The sequence below is a fragment of the Zingiber officinale genome, chromosome 2A (genome assembly GCF_018446385.1).
Source record: "Zingiber officinale cultivar Zhangliang chromosome 2A, Zo_v1.1, whole genome shotgun sequence".
NCBI lineage: Eukaryota > Viridiplantae > Streptophyta > Magnoliopsida > Zingiberales > Zingiberaceae > Zingiber > Zingiber officinale.
The window spans coordinates 98,549,215-98,571,601 of record NC_055988.1 but is presented as its reverse complement, the minus strand read 5'-3'; the positions used below and the strand labels follow the sequence as shown (position 1 = coordinate 98,571,601).

Here is a 22,387-nt window from a genome sequence, read left to right as displayed (position 1 = left end):
ATATCCAACCATGTTCTCCCAAGGATTGGAAAACACATAACTATGTGTTTTGATGAACTTAAAACTCAAAAGAATGCACTAGATCAACATCTTGAGTTTTGTTCATCATCTTAGCATCTCACTTGTATCTAATGTGTACGAAACCACATATAAGTCACCTTATAGTTCTTTAGTGAGATGTAAACTTTGGTTTTGCCCTAATCTAGGGATCATGCATATCTATCTAGGCATTTTGAGGTTAGGAACATCCACGAAGGATGTTACTTGTTAATAAATGTCATTTGTCCTTAATTGCAAGGAATTAAACATAATGCATGATATGTTATGACATACATAAAAAAGAAGTAATTTTCAAAAGAAGATTTCCTATAACTACATGATGTTTGTATGACATGACATGGTATTTTTGTATTTTTCATAATAAGGCATGAGTGTAAGAATAAATATGATATCATGACATATGATGGGCAAATAATCATGGTAAGTTTTAGCATAAATAAAATATATCTAGATTACCTATTTAAGTATTCTAAAACCTTAACTAAATTAAAGATAAACCTAGATTACCCCTAGTCTTCACAAGAAAAATGCCAAAACCCTACTTGGCATTCCTTTTTCTCTTGATTAATTTATGCCAATTAAAATCAAGCACATTCCTCAAATCTTGGCATAATTTTCTCCTTCAAGGAGTAATCATTTAAAATTTTAGGCCCGGATTTGCTTTTAATTCCTTAAGAACATACCAAAATCCCAACTTGGTAGTTCTTTACACTTGATTTCTTGTGTCAATTAAAAACTATATCAAATTTCTCAATTTATGACACATTTTACTCTTTCCAAGAGTAAATGAAAATCCACTTCATTTTCAAAAGTTAATAGTAACCTTGAAAATGCTCTCCGAGTGTCAACTTCACCAAAGTTAGGTTAACTACCCTTCTAATCGAAGTTGACACTCTCTAACCCATCTAAGGGGTAGAGAAAATGCTCCTAGGTACCCAAAACTTATTGGTTCTCCTTGGATGCTTTAGGTATTCACTAGGGATAATTTCCCTAGATACCTTCCTAGTGACCTTGTTTGACTTCTTAGAAGCCTTGATCACTTTTTCTAGGTCAACTCTAGGGTTTTCTTCCCTTGTGACCTTCTTAGTGACTTTCTTAGACTTCTTAGAAGTCTTAGTTACATTCGTTGTAAAAATACTCTTAGGGATAACCTCCCTAGTATTTTTGACTTGACCACATAATCTAGGGTTTGTTCCGTAGCTATATGGAACCCTATGGTAAGAAGTTACATCCTTCTTAGTCTTAGGTTTGTATCCCAAACCTCTAAAGCCATTGGATGATTTTTGTGCTACTAGACCTAGGTTTTAACTCTTTGACCCTTGTGTATTATTTGTGACTTTTCTAAGAGTCCTCTCTAATTTATCAAGTCTTGATCTCAAGATTTGATTTTCTCTCCATAACTCCTCAACCTTAGATTTTTCATTTACACTTTGATCTTTCTTTTTCTTAGGCAAATACCTAGAAACCTTAGTGTTATTGCCTAAATTATTTTCTACCCTATTTGTTGGATCGTGAAGGCGGGTCATTACAACCGGTACGATATTTCGAGTAGCAACCAACAATTGTTATCAGAGTTAGAGTTTGTCTCTGTGTGTTTGATTTTCAGTTTAATTATATACATGTCATACATAATTTAGGTAGGATAATAGTAGAATATGCTAACTCTGTGATTACAGACTCCAACTATTGTGATTTATAATGATTGTGTGTGATTGGATCCTTGGACATGTCAAGGGCATTTTATGTGTGTGCATGATTGTATGATTGACGATGAAGTTGACTTTTGTTTGTCCGTTGACTGTTTCTGATTAGTTTCCGTTTTTGCCTCTTTTACAAATTTATGTTAAAATAAAGCCCAAATATATTGCTTGAGATGGATACTCACACATAATCTCGAAGATTACAACGCGAGTATACACATAATCTCATAGATGCCATCATTATTCAATCCGAGCTATCACTCTAATCTCTTCTCAAGGAGATGCCAAGAATGCCCTTGCGATTTTCCCATCCCCGCCTTTAGGGAGGAACCCTCCGGGCACATGCTCACTCCCAGTCCCATACACCACCCGGAGCACCTCTGCCGGAGTTCGCTTGTAGCCGAGGGAATCCTTGTTGGCCGACAGTATGTTGGTGGACATCCTTGCCTCGGCCCCCAGCTCCCGCGGCACCAGCAGCCCTTCGTCCTTCATGCCGCACATCGCCAGCCGGTTCCTCAGCTCCGATATCCGAACCGTGAACTCCGCCACCGTGATATTGTACGGCGCCACCAGCTCGTCCTTGCGCTGATACAGAATCGCCCTTATGATCGCATCTTGCCCAGCTTCCACGGCCAGCAATCCCGCCAAAAGCTGCGCAAATTTACAGTTACAAACAGTTAATCTATAATAATATAATTATATATATATATATATATATATATATATATATATATATATATATATATATATATAATTAAGCCATTCGACGATCGATCTCTAGGATTACCCTCTTGGCGACGAAGCCATTGGTGTTGGGGTTTGCGCCGACGTAGGCGACCAGGCCCATGTAAGGGATCGCGTAGGAGGCGAGGAGGTAATTGAGAGTGTCAACGTAGGGATCAAATGGAGGATTCAGATGGTATCCCAAAGCATTGTCCATTATGTTCGCGAAGTTGTGAGCGCTCAAATCGAGTTGAGGCCTCGGGAACCCTCCGACAGTGCTCTTGATCGCCCTTCATATATCAGTTACGATGCGCGATCGATCAGCTAGTTCAGAGTGAATCAGGAGGCGTAATTTAATTTAATGAATATATACCTCAAATGGCCGACTTCTTGATAGGCAAACTCCTCGATGATGAGCTTTGTGGTCGCGTCGAGGTTGGCCTTCCTCGCGCCGATCGGCGGCGGCCCGCCCATGGCCAGCTCCGGCGCGACGGAGTCGAGCCCGCGGCCGAGGGCGCCGAACAGGAAGAAGTCACACTCCGTGTGCTCCAGGTTCAGCGCGAACTGCAGCAAGTCCCTGTCCAGGGGGAGCAACGGCTCCCCGATCGTCGGCGACCCACATGTTGGATTCTTGGCTGCTCCGATCACCGTCACGACCGCGGCCGTGGAGAGGACGAAGAGAGACAAGACACGGACCGCCACAAAAGCCATGCCGATCGACCAAGCTCCAAGCAAGCGAGTCTGATGCACGAGATCAAGAGGGTTCCCTGGCTTTATATAGATCGAGCTGAGCTGAGGGGGATATTAATGCGTTTTCCAAATTTATGTATTTTTTTTATTTTACACTTGTAATAATTATTATTATGGAAAACTTATTTATTTATTTCCAGTATTTTAATGTGTTTCTCGTATTTTCCTATTTTACATGTGTAATAATCAATGTTTATTTATTTATTTCAATGTGTTTTCTTAATTTAGGTATTTTTTTCTATTTTATACATGTAATAATTAATATTTATTTATTTATTTCCCAACATTTTATTATGTTTGTCTAATTTATGTATTTTCCTATTTTATACTTGTAATAATATTTATATACCATATATTATTATTAATAAAATAGTGTATTCATTTGTCAACATGGTATCAAAAAGCTAAACTTAACATTAATTTTTTCTCCCTCGAACCCTAACCGCTGCCCACAATACCCACCGGCTGCCTCCTACATTAGCTGTTGCCGACGACATCACTCGCCGATTATCTCTCACAAATGCTCCCGATTCACCTTTCTGCCTTGTGGTTCTCAACGTCAATGCTCAGACATCTTTGAAACTCATCACTTCCAATTATTCTGCTAGCACTTGTAGTTCACGTCTCTTCTATTCGGATATGACTTACTAGGATTTGTTGATGGCTCACGTCCCTACCCCCTACGCAGATAACACCTACAGGCGCTACACTCCTTCAAGCGAATCTTGATCATATTCTCTGGCTCCGTTAAGATCAACTTCTCCTCGACGCTATTGTAGGTTTGATGTCTTCTACTCTCGTGGAGTTTATTTCTTCATCAACTTCATCTAGAGACGCGTGACAAACACTGGAGAGAACCTATACTGCTCCCCCATATGACAGGATTATGACTCATTATCAAAATCTTATCAGCTCTCGCCAAGGTAATAGATCTATCACTGCTTATATGTAAAACATCAAAAGAAATATTGACGTTCTTGCGCTTATGGATATCAAAGTTGACTTTGATGAGCTCTCCATTCGTGTCATGAATGATTTTACCCAAGACTACTGCAATATCTAATATGCTCTACAAGTTCGTTACCTTTGATGAGTTATTGGAGCAACTCCTTAGCTATGAGACCCAGTTAAAAGTCTCGACTCCATCTCCATCTTAGGCACGTGACTCAATCTCCTTATATTTATATTTTCTTTATCTTTTAAGTTTATATCATTAGTTGAATTTATTAGATTAATTTTATCTAAATTACTATCCTTAAAATTTAATTTTTTATTAATTAAATTATCTTAGTTTTAAATAGAAACTTCTAGATTGGTGTAATCTAAATTGTTAAATATTATATTAAGATATTTATTAATTTTATCTATATCTATTTTATTATTTTAAGTTTCAAATTCTTATTTATCTTAACGTTTGAATTGATTAAATTATTATTATCAATTAAATTACGAAGGATAAAATTTGAATTAGTTAATTGAGATTTATCTGGTTTAGTTAAGTTTGAATTTTTTAAATTTAAGTTATTTAAGCTTGAAATTTCTATATTAATTAAAGTCATATTTTTATTAATTTTAGAATTAATTAATTTTAGAATTATTTGAATTAATATTTAAATTTTTAAAATTATTTAAATTTGATGATTACTAAGATTTGAATTAGTTAAATTTGACTTATCTAGATTTATTTTGATAATTAAATAAGTTTGAAAAAAAATAAATTAGATTTGAATTATTCAACTTGGATTTATCTCAAATAAAGAGAAAACTTTATTAAGATTATAATTAATTTTATCAAGATTTAGATTAACTTGGTTATTTTCTTCATTAAATTTACTAATTAATTTTAAATTATTAATGATTAAATTATTCAAATTATATTTATTTTTATTAATTGAATAATTATCTAAATTCAAATTATTAATTAAATTATTCAAATTTAAATTATTAAATAAATTATTATTTGAATTTAGATTTTAAATTAAAATTGACTTTTTTCATAGTAAATTAAAATTGACTTTTTCATAGTAAAATTTTAAATTATAATTGGTGTTGGTCCTTCTATAGTAGTACGATGTAACAACTTTGTAGCATAGTAGTAGTATAATGTCGGAGCAGCCGAACGGTCGAGGAATCGTGTAGAAATGTTATTTTCTTTCTTGGACATCTAGCCTCCTTTATAGATGAACATGTTCTTATCAAATCCATTGAATTCGGGATAAACTTTATGACTTCAGATCTTACGGATAATTATGTAGAGAAAACTAATTAAATAATTCATGATCTTATCTATTGCTTCAGTCCGGTCTGATTTAGTTTGGTCCATTTTGGTTCAGTCCAGTTTGGTCTGGTTTGGTTCAATTTACTTCATCTACTTGAGACACCTCCAATCATTATTCAACACAGTAATCTTCCGGAGGTCATATCTTTTGACTCCGAACTCGGAATCAAACTCTGTCAGTGGTCACGCGTGCAAGATTTGAAGATCTACGTATGTATCTACAAGACAGAGTTAGAAAAATACATGCATAAATAGTTTATTTATGAGTTATATCCAGTCTTACCAAGACCATGATCTAGTCATGGTCTTAGCTTAGACTTCCAAAATGAATCTAAGTTGGACCAATGCCTATAGTCTCACTAGGACTCATCCTCACTAGATCACTCTCCTTCAGTTGACTTACCTCATCATTTGTAGTCTCTTGACTTGTCTCTTGACCCACCATGTCTTCCTATCGGAATCGCACATCCGGATTTCAACCAATTGTCTGGAATAGAACATCCCGACTAGATTCAGTCAGCTGTCAGGTCTCACAGACCCAGCTGAACTTCCTACTAGAATTGTACATCTAGACTTTAGCATGATGTCAGGTCCTCTAGACTCATCAATTCTTGCACACTCGATAAAGAGGTTAGACAAACATAACATCTAAATTTAAACCAATTGTCATTCATTAAAACTTGAGTTTGATCATTAATGCTAACTGCACCAACATATTACACATCCTCCGAGCCTACTCACTTAAGTAATGGTCAAGAGAAAGCCCTCTTGTATAAATGATCTCCGACCAAGCTGAACCGACCAACTCTTTTCTTGATCATATGTGCTTGTTCCCGATTGGATGGTAAGGTGCCTTGAAGAAATGAGATTAATGGCGCCGACCAATTACTTTGTAATTCTGACTCAGCCTATCTTTTAATATGAGCTACTAGCAGTGTTTGCTCCACCGGCTTGTCCAGAGTCCACGGGACCAAGGAGTTAGCCAATTTGTCTAACTCGTCTGCCTTTTAATTTTCTACTCAGGGGATTTTCTATAAAGTAACTCCTTAAAGCTCTGCTTTTAACTTCTCAAATGCCTCCACATATAGTTTGAGACATTCATTATTAATCTCAAAATTACCCTACAATTACTGAGCGGCTAACTGAGAATCTGAATAGATTAAGACCCGAGTGGCTCCCACATGCCTTGCAGCCTGCATGTCGGTTATCCATGCTTCGTATTCTACTTCATTATTGGTAAAAGTTATCGAATTGCCATCCAAAAGGAAATATAGGCTAGATGGTGCACCTTGAGAAGAGATATGAACTGATACCATCGATTTGGAGGGGGGAAATGGATTTGGATTGAAAAACAGAGAGATGAAAATTTATCGATATAAGACATCTAAAATAAATCCCTTTTTTAGCAAGAAAAATAATCATCCGATGCTGATCGATGAAATAACATCAAGAAAAAAAAAAGAGACTAAAATCAAGGTTCAAATAAAGGAGGAGCAATCGGTAAAATATACCGATCGATAGATGGCGAGCTCTTGGACAAGGTCGGGTTGAAAGGACCAGAAGGGCGGTTCCATCATCTCCTTGATGAGCTTATTCGAAAGCACAGGGACAACAGCACGGAGGGCGTCGATGGTTCTAGGCTAGACCATCCGGGATTTAATACCTTTGTATAATTGGTGAGGAGGTAGAAGATATACCTCACTTATCATGTCTGATTTAAAGTTGGATGCTTCCCCTTCGCTGTTGCTTTCCTCTGAAGTAGCTACCCCTTCATCGATGCTTTCCTCTTGGTAGTTGGTTGTAAGTGCGATTCCAGTGTGGGTCTCAATTTTAGATTTGGATGATGATGATTTGTCCCATGCCGCTTTAAGATTCTTGTGCATTATCCGTCTTAGGACATGTTTTATAAACATATACAGTGGAAGACTTAACGATAAATGAATAAATTTATTACATTACACACACCACACACATGCAAGATACAATCATGCAGACAAGATCATAAAATAAAATGAAATCGAATAACAATTATTCTAGGTATACCTTACAGATGACTTGTAACGAGAAGGGCATCAACCTTTTACGACATTATCAAACCTCACATCTATTCATATCCATGCCGAGCTCTTTAAGATAACTCCAAGAGAACAAGTTTTACTTTCAGAAGGTACTAGCCACGAGCGAAGGAGAAGGATCAAGAAGAGGAAAAAGAAGCAAAAGGAAGATCTTCTTCCTTTAGGCAGCTTATAACAACAAAAGGAGACCCTCTTGTTGTGGTCAGCGGCAAGAGATGTTAGATTTTAAGGGATGTCCTAAGGCAATCACCTTACATTTTTTACTAAATATAGATTCACTATTTGAGTGCATATGATATGTTTGATTGTCTTAAACTTATTTATTGAATGTCTGCAATATAATTCATAATATGAGAGAAATTGTGATTGGATTATAACTAGTGATTATCTCTACATGTGTAATTATGAACGTATTAGAATTTCCCTAGTCGTTGAATTGATGCATACGAATATCATTAATTCTATAAGTCTAACATGTGTTATACTCCTTGGTTCACTAAGCATCTATTTTCTCATTGGTTGGAGACATTGGGATGTCGAGAGTTAAACGTGGATATTAGTTACGGTAACTAGTTCATTGGAGTAACTCGCTGTAAAACTTTATATGGTTATCTATATATATGGATATGTTTGTAAAGCTCTTACTACATCTCGAGTGCTAGTTTCCTTTGATTTAAGGTATACAAGTCATCTTGGTCATGGAGACTTATACTTTGACATCTTAAGCAAACACCTTATTGAGGTGTGGATCAGGGATGATTGGATATAAGTCGAAATGCCTGAAGATGTTTGGATAGCCCATAGAGGATCTGCCGCTCCTTGCGAGGAGATGTATACCCTATGGCTACTCATTAGGATTTTTATTCAAAGTCTTTACCCAAAGAATCATATGTTAAGAGTACAAGACTCTTGCACACATGTACGAGTATTTTGAATCTGTAGAACGAGGAAGTATTACTTGGACTAGATATTGTTGGGACCGAAATGTAGCTAGAGGGGGGGGGGGTGAATAGTTCGTCGCGATCATCGTGCTCGTCGTTGCTTTGTTTCTTCGATGATGTGCAGCGGAAAATACACGAAACAAAATACTACAACGCTAACTCATAGATTTACTTGGTATCCAACTCAAGAAGAGGTGACTAGTCCAAGGATCCACACACTCACGCACCCTCCACTATGAAAAATACTCCTTTTCGGTAACTACTGAAGGCGGAGAAGCCCTACAACACTCTCAATACAACAAGAAATACAGAGAAGCAAATACAAGGGAAAGCTTACACGGTTTACACAAGAAACCCTAACCCTAGCTTCTTCTTCTTGTTGCAACTCGCCTCTTGACTTGGACGTGCCTCCAAGAACCTTCAAGAACTGGCGTGACAGTGGAGAAGAAATACTGGAGCTGTAGCTGTGGTCGCGTGGATGAGAGCTGGAGAAGAAGTGCACAGAAAAACGCTCGCCAACGGACAGTGGAGAAGAAATACTGGAGCTGTAGCTGTGGTCACCGTGGATGAGAGTTGGAGAAGAAGTTTCACTCACTAGGTCTTTCACCTAGCTTCACTCACTAGGATTTTCACCTATCTGGCTTCACTCAACAGGACTTTCTAGTCAAGTATGCAGTCAACCTTGACCTACTTGACTACCTTTAACAATCTCACCACATGAACAATTGCACCTGCAATCTTCATGTATTATCTCAATGTATTATCAAACACCGAAACCTAAACATCAGGACTCGAGCTCGAACCTATTCAAGCTCAGTCAACCAGGTCAACCTTGACCTAGGGAATATTGCACCAACAATCTCCCTCTTTTTGATGTTTGACAATACCTCATTTAAGTTAGGCTAATCTCATAGCCTCAAACTTCTTCATGCCAATGTAAGAATGATGGTTCCCTTCATTCTTCCCCTTTCCTAGAGGGCAAACTCCCTCTTTAGGTAATGAAAGCCTAACTTAAACCCTACATTCTCCCCCTATTGACACATATCAAAAACTCTCCCCCTAAAGAGTTATCCAACGTTGTGTACAACTTCACTCGTTGTTCACAACCCAATAACGAAGGTCCTATACCCTTCAATATTCTCAACACATGCTCATCCATGAGCATACACCACTTGAACAATGAAGATATCCACTCTTCATTGTATTCAAATGCCTAACCTTGAGCATTTACCCGAAAGAAGGTTAACCACCTTCCAAGGTGTATGAAAAATAGATTTTCATGTCCTTAAAGAGTAACTCCCCCTAAAGACATGCACGTAACTTCTGTCATTGCACCAACAATGACTTAGAATCCCTAAACATATAGGAAACCCAAATTTAGAAGTTTTGAGGTACAAAAATTCAATATTGAAACCAAACCTCAACCTAAACTTCTACTTAGTCTTCCTTAACCAATCCATCCTTGTTTTTATCATGAAAACTCCTCCTAAATGTATACAAATGTGTTTTGAGGGGTTAGGAGTGGTTTATAGACTAAAAATGGTTTAGAATGCTGAAAACAAGCTTTCCCAGCCAAAATCAGCATCCCCAATTGATTGGAGTTTGGTCCCAATCCAGTGATCTTCTATTCGTGAGAAGCTCACTCTCAATCGATCGCCCGATCGATTGAGACCCTTCAATTGATCGGGTGATAGATTGAAGGTCTGAAGTTGCTGAAATTTCATTTCAGTCAACTTCAGAAACCCCTAGAAAATTCTACAAAATTTCAAAAATCATGAAAATCGTTGTAGACATTATTTAGGGTATATATTATTATGGAAAAATAGTTTTCTATGAAAATACTTCATATTTTCAAGGATTGACATAAACTTGAAAACTTGTAAAAACTTTAGTGTTTTCTTCAAGTTTGTGTTTAACTTCTCAATGATGATTACTATCAAAAGATAGTCTTCATCAAGGTTTTCCAAAAGTATTTTAAAATGATTTTCAAAATCAATATCTAACCATATTCTTTGGGATCAATGCACATGCCTTGTACATTAGCTTTCCCAATGATTGGAAAACACATAAATATGTGTTTTGATGAACTTAAAACTAAAAAAATGTACTAGATCAATATCTTGAGTTTTGTTCATCATCCTATCATCTCACTTGTATCTAATGTGTACGAAACCACATACAAGTCACCTTATAGTTCTTTAGTGAGATGTAAACTTTGGTTTTGCCCTAATCTAGGGAGCATACATATCTCTCTAGGCATTTTGAGGTTAGGAACATTCACCAAGGATGTTACTTGTTAATAAATATCATTTGTCCTTAATTGCAAGGAATTAAACATAATGCATGATATGTTATGGCATACATCAAAAATAAATAATTTTCAAAAAAAAAGATTTCCTATAACTACATGATGTATGTATGACATGATATGGTATTTTTACATTTTTCATAATAAGACATGAGTGCAAGAATAAATATGATGTCATGACATATGATGGGAAAACAATCATGGTAAGTTTTAGCATACATTAAATAAAATATACTTAGATTACCTAAGTATCCTAAAACCTTAGCTAAATTAAAGATAAACCTAGATTACCCCTAGTCTTCACAAGAAAAATGTCAAAACCCTACTTGGCATTCCTTTTTCTCTTGATTAATTTATGCCAATTAAAATCAAGCACATTCCTCAAATCTTGGCATAATTTTCTCCTTCAAGGAGTAATCATTTAAAATTTTAGGCCCGGATTTGCTTTTAATTCCTTAAGAACATACCAAAATCCCAACTTGGTAGTTCTTTACACTTGATTTCTTGTGTCAATTAAAAACTATATCAAATTTCTCAATTTATGACACATTTTACTCTTTCCAAGAGTAAATGAAAATCCACTTCATTTTCAAAAGTTAATAGTAACCTTGCAAATGCTCTCCGAGTGTCAACTTCACCAAAGTTAGGTTAACTACCCTTCTAATCGAAGTTGACACTCTCTAACCCATCTAAGGGGTAGAGAAAATGCTCCTAGGTACCCAAAACTTATTGGTTCTCCTTGGATGCTTTAGGTATTCACTAGGGATAATTTCCCTAGATACCTTCCTAGTGACCTTGTTTGGCTTCTTAGAAGCCTTGATCACTTTTTCTAGGTCAACTCTAGGGTTTTCTTCCCTTGTGACCTTCTTAGTGACTTTCTTAGACTTCTTAGAAGTCTTAGTTACATTCGTTGTAAAAATACTCTTAGGGATAACCTCCCTAGTATTTTTGACTTGACCACATAATCTAGGGTTTGTTCCGTAGCTATACGGAACCCTATGGTAAGAAGTTACATCCTTCTTAGTCTTAGGTTTGTATCCCAAACCTCTAAAGCCATTGGATGATTTTTGTGCTCCTAGACCTAGGTTTTAACTCTTTGATCCTTGTGTATTATTTGTGACTTTTCTAAGAGTCCTCTCTAATTTATCAAGTCTTGATCTCAAGACTTGATTTTCTCTCCATAACTGCTCAACCTTAGATTTTTCATTTACACTGATTTTTTCTTTTTCTTAGGCAAATACCTAGAAACCTTAGTGTTATTGCCTAAATTATTTTCTACCCTATTAACCTTAGGTTGAGTGATCTTAGCATGTAGAGCCACATGATTTTCACTTATTTTATCATGCCTCCTATTTTCATGATAAATAGCATTAAAATGATAAAAACTTGAACTAGCATGCTTTTTATCGTTATTTAACGGGGTAGGCTCAATAAATGATACCTTTCATTTTACCTTAGAGGCTCCCCCGAGAGTTGTGCTTCCTCCTTAAGTCTTGATTACTTTCTTCCCCTTGGGACATTGACTCTGATAGTGTCCCTTTTGATTGCAAGAAAAGCACACAATGTGCTCCTTGCTCTTCTTTGTTCCGGGAGCGATCTCCTTGGACTTCTCCTTGCCCTTTGGTGCCACTTGACCCTTTTTCTTGGCCAATTTAGGGCACTTGCTTTTGTAGTGAGAGAATTCTTTGAGGAGTTCTTTCACATGCGGGTCACAAACCGCCACTACGACGAGTTCACTGAATTTCATCAGGACAACCTTTCAGTTGAGGAGGTCGTGAAGAAATTCAACAGGTTGGCTCATCTATGCCCTGAACTGGTCAGCACTAAAAGAGAACGAGTCCGGTTGATGCTCAAAATGCTAAGGCCAGAAATAGCAATGAACGTGGCCAGCGGCGTTCATAGGCCGCAAACCACTGAAGAACTAGTAAGTAGTGCTCTAATCACCGAGCATTACCAGAACAACATCAAGCAGCAGAAGCAAGCCTTCTCAGAGTCCAAAGGCCAAGGAGGCTCAGGTACTCAGAAACACCAGGGCCACAGCTCTAACTGGAAAGGGAACTCCAGCAACAAACGTAAACCAGGGAGTTACCCAAAAGGAGGACCAGCTAGCAAACAACCTTGCTATCCCAAGTGTTCTACTTGTGGGAAATTCCACCCCAGAGTTTGTCGCAAGGGCACACGAGGATGCTTCGAATGTGGCCAGGAAGGGCATATGGCTAAGCAATGCCTGAACAAGACCAATTTTCCCCCACCGCAGCCGATTCAGTACGGAGACAGACCAGCCTAGTTGCACCAGATGCAGGTTGCTTTAGATGGTCCACACATCAGCTAGGGCAAACTAGAAGCCCCCTCAGCCACAACGAACGCGAGGATCTACTCACTCACAAGAGAGGATGTAGCGAATGCCTCGATAGTTATTACAGGTCAGATCAGTATTTTACAGCAAAGTGCAATTGTCTTATTCGATACCGGGGCAACCCATTCTTATATATCCAGGACATTCGCTGAAAAGTTGACAATATCTCCAGAGGTACTTAGTGGGCAATTTTTGACAACACTACCTTCAGGAGAAGTTATGGCATCCACGCACTAGCTTCGAGCAGTGCCAGTCATTATAGCAGACAGAGAGCTTTTTGGTGATCTTATAGTGCTATATATGGCTGACTACGATGTCATCTTGGGAATGGACTTTCTGATCAAGTACGGTGCCTCCACAGAGTGCCGTAAACAGAAAGTTGTATTCCAATCCGAAGCAGGAGTGCAGTTTGGGTACATCGGAGAACCAAAGAGAAAGGCCAAGAAGTTTCTCTCAGCTCTGAAAGCACAGAAATTACTGGATTCAGGATGTAAGGGATTCCTAGCACATGTAGTCAGTACCAGTCAGAACAAGGACCAAAAGCTAGAAGAGGTCCGAGTTGTATGTGACTAACCAGCAGTCTTCCCTGAGGAGTTACCGGGCCTAGCACCGGACAGAGAAATTGAATTTGAGATAGAACTCATCCCCGGTACGAATCCCATCTCCAAAGCACCCTACCGCATGGCTCCAGTCGAACTGAAGGAACTTCAGGAGCAACTAGGGTTTCGTACGCCCTAGTCACTCACCATGGGGAGCTCCTGTATTGTTCGTGAAGAAGAAGGACGGGAGCATGCGCCTGTGTATAGACTACCGGGCACTAAACCAAGTCACGATTAAGAACAGGTATCCTCTTCCCAAGATAGATGACCTGTTTGATCAGCTAAAGGGAGCAACAGTGTTCTCTAAAATAGACCTTAGATTGGGATATCACCAAGTGAAAGTAAAAGAAGGTGACATACCCAAGACAGCTTTCAGGACCAGATACGGACATTATGAGTTCGTAGTCATGCCCTTTGGTGTGACGAATGCTCCAGCTACTTTCATAGACCTCATGAACCGAGTATTCAGAGAATACTTAGATAAGTTTGTTATCATGTTCATCGACGATATTCTTATCTATTCCAGAACTCAGGAAGAACACGCAGAGCACCTGAAGATAGTACTGCAGACCCTTCAGCAGAACCAGCTATACGTCAAGTTCACGAAATGTAAATTTTGGCTCGATCAAGTATCCTTCCTGGGTCACATCATCTCCAAGGATGGTATCATGGTATACCCCAGTAAGATAGAGGTCGTGAGTAACTGGAAAAGACCTAAGAACGCCAGTGAAATCAGAAGTTTTCTGGGACTAGCAGGCTATTACAGAAAATTTGTAGAGGATTTCTCCAGGATAGCCTCCCCACTGACAGCTCTCACCAGGAAGAACAGGAAATTTCAGTGGACAGAGGACTGTGAGAACAGTTTCATCGAGCTAAAAAGAAGATTGACCAGTGCACCCATTCTGACTCTGCCAGAAAACACAGACAACTTTGATATTTATAGTGATGCCTCTAAATTGGGACTAGGAGCAGTACTGATGAAAAATGGTAGGGTGATCGCCTATACCTCCAGACAACTCAAGGACTATGAGAAGAACTATCCTACTCATGACCTTAAGCTTGCAGCAGTTGTTTTCGCCCTCAAAATTTGGAGACATTACTTGTATGGAGCTCAGTGCAGAGTGTATACAGATCATTAGAGTCTGAAGTACTTCTTCACTCAGAAGGATCTAAATATGCGACAGCGCAGGTGGCTTGAGCTGGTCAAGGACTATGACATAGACATCCTCTACCACCCAGGAAAAGCCAATAAGGTGGCAGACACACTTAGCAGGAAGTCCAGTGCCACCTTACTATCCCTAGCAGCCATTGTTGGTTGCTAGTCGGAAAACCTAGAGGTTCCACTGTACAAAAATTTTGTACAAAGGTCTGAACCTTTTCCTAGCTACCATGTGTTCTTTTAAATTAAATTTTGGATCGCCTGCGGAACTTAACACGTTTGATCCAAAACTTAATCTATTTGTTCTTTTAGGTTTTGACTTGGATCTCCTGCGGAACTTAACACGTTCGACCCAAGTCTCCTTAAGTTATTAATTCCATTAAATATTAATTTCCATAAAAGGTTCCCAGTACTGACGTGGCGAGGCACATGGCCTTCTTGGATATGGGAGCAACCACCACCGACTAGACAAAACCTTTAATAGAAAGCTAATATTTAATTTCCTAAAATAACTTTAGGTTAACCAAAGAGAACAATCAAATCACAAGGAAAAGAAAGAAAACAAAAGAACACAACTTCGAAAAACATATTCGAAATACTAGAACGTAAGCCTCTTGTATTTGGTATTATTTCCATAAATAACTAGCATGATGCGGAAAGAAAAATTACTAGTTATACCTTGTAGAAAAACCTCTTGATCTTCTACCGTATTCCTCTTCTAACCTCGGACGTTGTGTGGGCAACGATCTTCCGAGATGAGAAACCACCAAGCACCTTCTTCTCCTCCTAGCTAGGTTCGGCCAAAACAAGAAAGCTCCACCAAGGAAGAAGAAAAACACCAACCAAGCTCTAAGAGATGCAAGCTTCCTCTCCTTCTTCTTCTTCTTCTCCAAGTAGTATCCGGCCTCCACAAGACCTCCAAGCAATAGAGAGTTTTGGCCACCACAAAGAGGAAGAAGAGAAGAGATGATGGCCGGCCACAACACCAAGGAAAAGAGGGAGAGAAAACAATAGAGGTTGTTCACTTGAAGCCTTCTCTACCCCCTCTTTTATAATCCTTGGTCTTGGCAAATAAGGAAATTTAATTAAAAACTTCCTTAATTCTTTTGTCATGAAAAGGAAAAATTTATTTAATTAAAATAATTTTCCTTTTCTCAATTTATATGGCCGGCCACACCAAAGCTACAAACAAGGAGAGTTTTAATTAAAACTTCCTAATTTGTCTCCAGAAATTTATAAAATTTCTTCAATAATTTAATCCCTTCATGATTGGTTTATAAAAAGGAAATTTAATAAATTAAAATATTTCTTTTAAACATGTGGATAAAAAGAAAGTTATCTCTAAAAATTAAAATCTCTTTTAATCTACAAATAAGGAAAGATATCAAATCTTTTCTCAATCTTTTGTAGAAACTAATAAAAGAGAATTATTAATTTTTAAACTTTCTTTTAAATCATGAACATGGTTAAAAAGGAAAGTTTTCTTAAAATTTAAAATCCTCCTTTAAACAACAAATAAGGAAAGATTTCAAATTTTAAACTCTCTTTTAAACATGTAGATGATTTACAAATAAGGAAAGTTTTTACCAAAAATTAAAACCATCCTTTTAAACTACAAATAAGGAAAGAGATTAATCTCTTCTCTTAATCTTTTGTAGAAAGTTATAAAAGGAAAATTTAATTTTTTAACTCTCTTTTAAAATCATGATATCCACATAAGAAATAATTTTAATAAAAATCCTTTTTAATATTCTAGTGGCTGGCCACCTAAGCTTGGGACCCAAGCTTTGGCCGGCCACCTACATGGCTCATCCACTTGGTCTTCGCCGGCCCTAGCTTGAGTTCCAAGCTAGCTTGGCCGGCCCCATTGGATGAGTAAGAAGGTGGGTATAAATCTCTATATACTAGAGGCTACGATAGGGACCGAGAGGAGGAATTGGTTTTGGTCTCCCGATGAAATTAAGCATCCCGTGTTCGCCCCGAACACACAACTTAATTTCATCAATAATAATTCATTCCACTAAAGAACTATTATTGAACTACCGCACCAATCCCAAATTACATTTTGGGCTCCTTCTTATTATGAGTATGTTAGTCTCCCTGTATTTAAGATAACAAATGTCCACTAATTAAGTAAGTTACTGACAACTCACTTAATTAATATCTAGCTCCAAGAGTAGTACCACTCAACTTCATCGTCATGTCGGACTATGTCCACCTGCAGGGTTTAACATGACAATCCTTATGAGCTCCTCTTGGGGACATTCTCAACCTAGATCACTAGGACACGCTTCCTTCTATAATCAACAACACACTATAAGTGATATCATTTCCCAACTTATCGGGCTTATTGATTCATCGAACTAAATCTCACCCATTGATAAATTAAAGAAATAAATATCAAATATATGTGCTTGTTATTATATTAGGATTAAGAGCACACACTTCCATAATAACTGAGGTCTTTGTTTCTTTATAAAGTCAGTATAAAAGAAACGACCTCTAATGGTCCTACTCAATACACTCTAAGTGTACTAGTGTAATTATATAGTTAAGATAAACTAATACATAATTACACTACGACCTTCCAATGGTTTGTTCCTTTCCATTTTAGTCGTGAGCTACTGTTTATAATTTATAAGGAAACCGATAACATGATCTTCTGTGTGTGACACCACACACCATGTTATCTACAATATAAATTAATTGAACAACTACATTTATCATAAATGTAGACATTTGACCAATGTGATTCTTATTTCTAGATAAATGTTTATACCAAAAGCTAGGCTTTTAGTATACACTCTAACAATCTCCCACTTATACTAAAAGACTAAGCTGCTATATCAGCTGCCATACATCTGATTCCCAACCCTTCAACATGCCCATCAAAAGCTCTTGCCTTAAGGACCTTAGTGAAAGGATCTATAGGTCATCACCTGATGCAATCTAGGCGGCAACAACTCCTCCTCGTTTATACGATTTCTCGTATTGGGTGGTACTTGCGCTCTATTGTGTTTACTTGCCTTATAGACTTATGGTTTCTTCGAGTTTGCTACTGCACCAACATTATTACAATAAATTGTAATAATCTTTGGACAAACCAGAAATCATTTCTAAGTCTATCTTGAGGTTATTGAGTCATTCAGCTTTTATGGCTACCTCAGAGGCTTGTCATATACTAAGCTTCTATGGTGGAGTCCAGAAAAACACCTATGTTTATCACTCTTCCATAGTTATGACTTTACCTCCTAAAGTAAACACAAAACCCCGAGGTTGACTTATTATTGTCCCTATCCGATTGGAAGTCAAAATCCATACAACCCACAAGGACCAAATTAACTGCCTTGTAAGCTAACATATAATCTCTAGTACCTCTAAGGTACTTCAATATATGCTTTACTGCAGTCCACTGTCCTTGTCTAGAGTTACTTTGTTATCTGCTAACTATGCCCTTGGCAAAACAGATTTATGATCTCGTGCATAGCATACATTAGGCTTCTGTCAGCCGAAGCATAAAGAACTGCCTTTATTTCCTTTATCTCCTTTGATGTCTACAGAGACATATCTTTAGATAAAGTTACTCTATCCTTAAAAAGGTAAGAAACCTTTATTGGAGTTTTGTATGCTTAAAACGAGCAAGGATTTTTTCGATGTATGAAACTTGGGATAAGTAAAATATTCTTTTCTTGAGATCCCTTATTACTTTGATCTCAAGAATATATACATTCTCTCAAGTCCTTCATATCGAATTGTTTAGACAACCATACCCTTACTTCTGACAACACTTTGATATTGTTTCCAACTACCAAAAATGTTATCTACGTATAGTACAAAAAATACCACCACGTTTCCATCACGCCTTTTGTATACACAAGACTTATCCGGTTACTAAATAAATCCATAGGTCTGGATTACTTTGATAAACCGGATGTTCCAAGACCTTGAAGCTTTGCCTCAGTCCATAGACTGATTGAGCTTACACAAGATGCTCTTAGCCCTTTGCAATGAACCCTTCTGGTTGCTTTATATGGATGCTTTCTTCAAGACTTCCATTAAGGAATGCTGTCTTGACATCCACTTGCCAAATAGATAAAAGAATCCGGATAGATTTTAGCATGACTACCAGTGAAAAAAGTTTCCTTTTTCATCAAGCCTTGCTCTGAAGGTTTCTACCTTCCTGTCTATCCTTCTTTTCCTATTATAGACCTTTTACACCCAAAGGCTTTTACACCATTTGGTGGTTCTACAATCTTCCAGATTTTATTAGAATACATATATTCTAATTCTGTTATTCATTACTCTTTGCCAAGATGCTGCATCTTTATCTTGGAGTGCTTCATCATATGACCAGAGATCAGGTTCATGTCCTTCAGGGATCGAGTCCAAAAACTCTCCCAAAACATGAATCTTTTTAGGTTGCTTAACAACCCTCCCACTATGACAAGACACTTTCTGTAATTGTGTATCATTTGTGATACGTGTTGCAGTTTCCTTGTGGTATCTCATCTTATACAGTTGGTACTAGATTAGACATATCTTTTATTATTTTCTTAAGAACAAATTTACTTATGAGCACGTGGTTCCTTATATAGTCCTTTTCTAAAAATCAGTCATTGATGCTAACAATGACCTTCTGATTTTTAAGACTATAAACCTACTTTTGTTTATCTAGGATAACTTACAAACAAGTGAACTCCTATCCAACTTATCATTATCTCTCATATGTGCTGGATTACCCGAATCCGAATATGCTTCAAAATAGGCTTACGCCTATTCAGCAACTCTATATGAGTAGAGAGTTATGACTTTGGAAGGTACTATGTTCACTTCCGTTTCCAGAGCATATCCTTAAAACAAATTTGGTAATTTTCTGAATAACTCATCACCTATCTAATTATTCCATAAGAGTCCTATACTTTCTTTCTACTACATCATTCTGTTGGGATGTACCAGATGTAGTTAGTTGGGATTGAAATCCAACTTCTGATAAGTGACTCCTAAATTCTCCCAAGAGGTACTTGCCACTACGATCTTACCATAGTGACTTTTACTTTAACATTTCTCCGCATCAGCCTTGTACTCTTTGAACTAATCAAAGTACTTAGTCTTGCGGCACATTAAGTAAATTTATTTGTATCTTGAATAGTTGTAGACAAAATATTCAATACTACCTCTTGTCTGGATAGTCATAGGATCACACAAATCAGAATGAATCAATTTCAACATATATTTGACTTCATTCCCCTTAAAAGCTTCTTGGTTATTTTCTTTCTATGTAAGACTCGCAGGTTGGAAAGATTTCCACTACCAATGAACCCAAAAGTTCATCAGCTACCAATGAATCCTACTCAAGTATAACCTAGCTTTTAGATGCCAAAGATATAATTGGTTCTTTTCTGAAGGTTGCTTTCTCTTAAAATTAGAAGATGTGTTACTAATTTCCATTTGTTGCATCGTGGGAGTTATTGGATTATAAATTGTCAACCATCATACCAGAATAGATAATTTCCTTATTTTTCTTGATAACATCTTTGTTATCAAAATAGAAACAATATCTATAATAGTTTAGAAACTGAAATCAGGTTCTTTCTAAACTTGGTACGTAAAGACAATTACTTAAAATCCATATTTTATTCTTATCAAAGGATAAACATCTCCCACTGCAACAACTACCACTTTTACAGTAGTGCTCATGTGGACGGTGATTTACTTTTCATTTAGTTGTCGGGTTTCCTGGAACCCTTCTTTGCAGACATGATTAATGGCATCTTGTATCTACACTCCAGGTTCTGGTAGATAACACCACTAGACATGTTTCAACTAAAATACACCTAAATTGTTCTTAGTTCTAAGAAGACAGTCTACCTTAATGTCCAAGTCCTATTTCCAATCATTACAATTGGGACTACTAAGTCTTTTTCTATAGTATGTCTACTAGGGATTGACAAACATCCTAAGAATCACAAAAATATTTGGTCAAGATCAACTCCTTAAAATCTCCATGAATTTTGTATATACAAAATCGAAGAGGAGATTTTATTCATTAATTTTATTATCTCGTCAACTTTACTTTATGACGAATAAAATTAATAGTTGATCTGTCTTTGATCAAATATTTGGTCAAAACTCTTTGAATTTAAAATAACATTGATTCCTCAAACAATATTATTTAAATTCACCAACACCTCAAACACCGTGGATTTTGCATGCCACGTTAGTGTGGACGTATACAAAATTTAAACATTTGTAAGAGGAGGGTTTTACCCATTAATTATCTTGTCAATAAATCTTTATGACAAATAAAATTACCTCAAACACCGTGAATTTTGTATGCCACGTTAGTGTGGACGTATACAAAATCAAACATTTGTAAGAGGGGTTTTTAATTTTATTATCTTGTCAACCTTTTTATTTGACAAATTAATAGTTGGTTTTCTTCGGTCACACAAATAATAGCAGTGACTCCGATGGGGAGGATACTATTAGACATGCCTAAGTGTATACCATTACTTGACACTAAGTCCATTAATAAGATTATGCCCCTTCCGTTGGGGAAGATCACACGCTCTTAATTAACTTCCTATAGTCATCCAAAATTGGAAGTCTGTTCTAGTGATCCACAAACAAGCTCATCCGTTATGGAGGAAGGCACTCAGAGCCAACGCGCAAGCTTGTTTGCATCACTTACAAACCAGTAATGGAGACCATGGGATTTATTTAAAAATCCCTCTCCCACTTAGTTATTTATAAACGAGGAATTTTTAACTATATTAGTCTATGTATACTAACATACACACACAACACAATATAAAAGCAATAAATAGAAAATCTAATTTTCAACTATTATGGCTTTTATCTATTGCTGTCCTCCGTGTGTCACCAACCCTAGCTGCTGCCATCTTTGGCCACTGCCACCGGGTCTAGTTGTCGCATCCATCTTGCTCCTTGTTCCGCTGCGCCTCTGGTCCTCAAAAAGTTCCACGCCTTGCAAGATTCGATTCGCGACATATATAGAATTTTTACATTTTTCGATCCTATATTCCTCGAAGGAATGTACATGTATCTAGATCAAAAAATAAAATCCTAATAAAACTAAATACAGCTCCTGCTGTATTTTATAATACAATCATGCACACACAATAAAATGCCCTTGACATGTCCAAGGGTCCAATCACACACATAATAACTATAAGCCATAATAGTTGGATCCTGCATCCACAAAGTTAGCACATCCTACTATTATCCTGCCTAAATTATGTATGACATGTGCATAATTAAACTAATACCAAATACACAGAGGCAAACCCTAGCTCTGATACCAATTGTTGGTTGCTACTCGGAAAACCTAGAGGTTCCACTGTACAAAAATTTTGTACAAAGGTCTGAACCTTTTCCTAGCTACCATGTGTTCTTTTAAATTAAATTTTGGATCGCC

The 22,387-nt window shown here is 37.1% G+C and overlaps 1 protein-coding gene across 1 annotated transcript; it reads right to left on the bottom strand.

The window, feature by feature from the left end:
• Nucleotides 1-1,983: 1,983 nt before the first annotated feature.
• On the bottom strand, nucleotides 1,984-3,194 carry LOC122043831 (desiccation-related protein PCC13-62-like). The gene is made up of 3 exons (XM_042604404.1): nucleotides 2,857-3,194; nucleotides 2,548-2,773; nucleotides 1,984-2,411 (listed from the first exon to the last, which is right to left on the bottom strand). The coding sequence occupies exons 1-3, from the start codon at nucleotides 3,192-3,194 to the stop codon at nucleotides 2,034-2,036; spliced, it is 942 nt and encodes a 313-aa protein (XP_042460338.1). The 3' UTR covers nucleotides 1,984-2,033.
• Nucleotides 3,195-22,387: the final 19,193 nt, after the last annotated feature.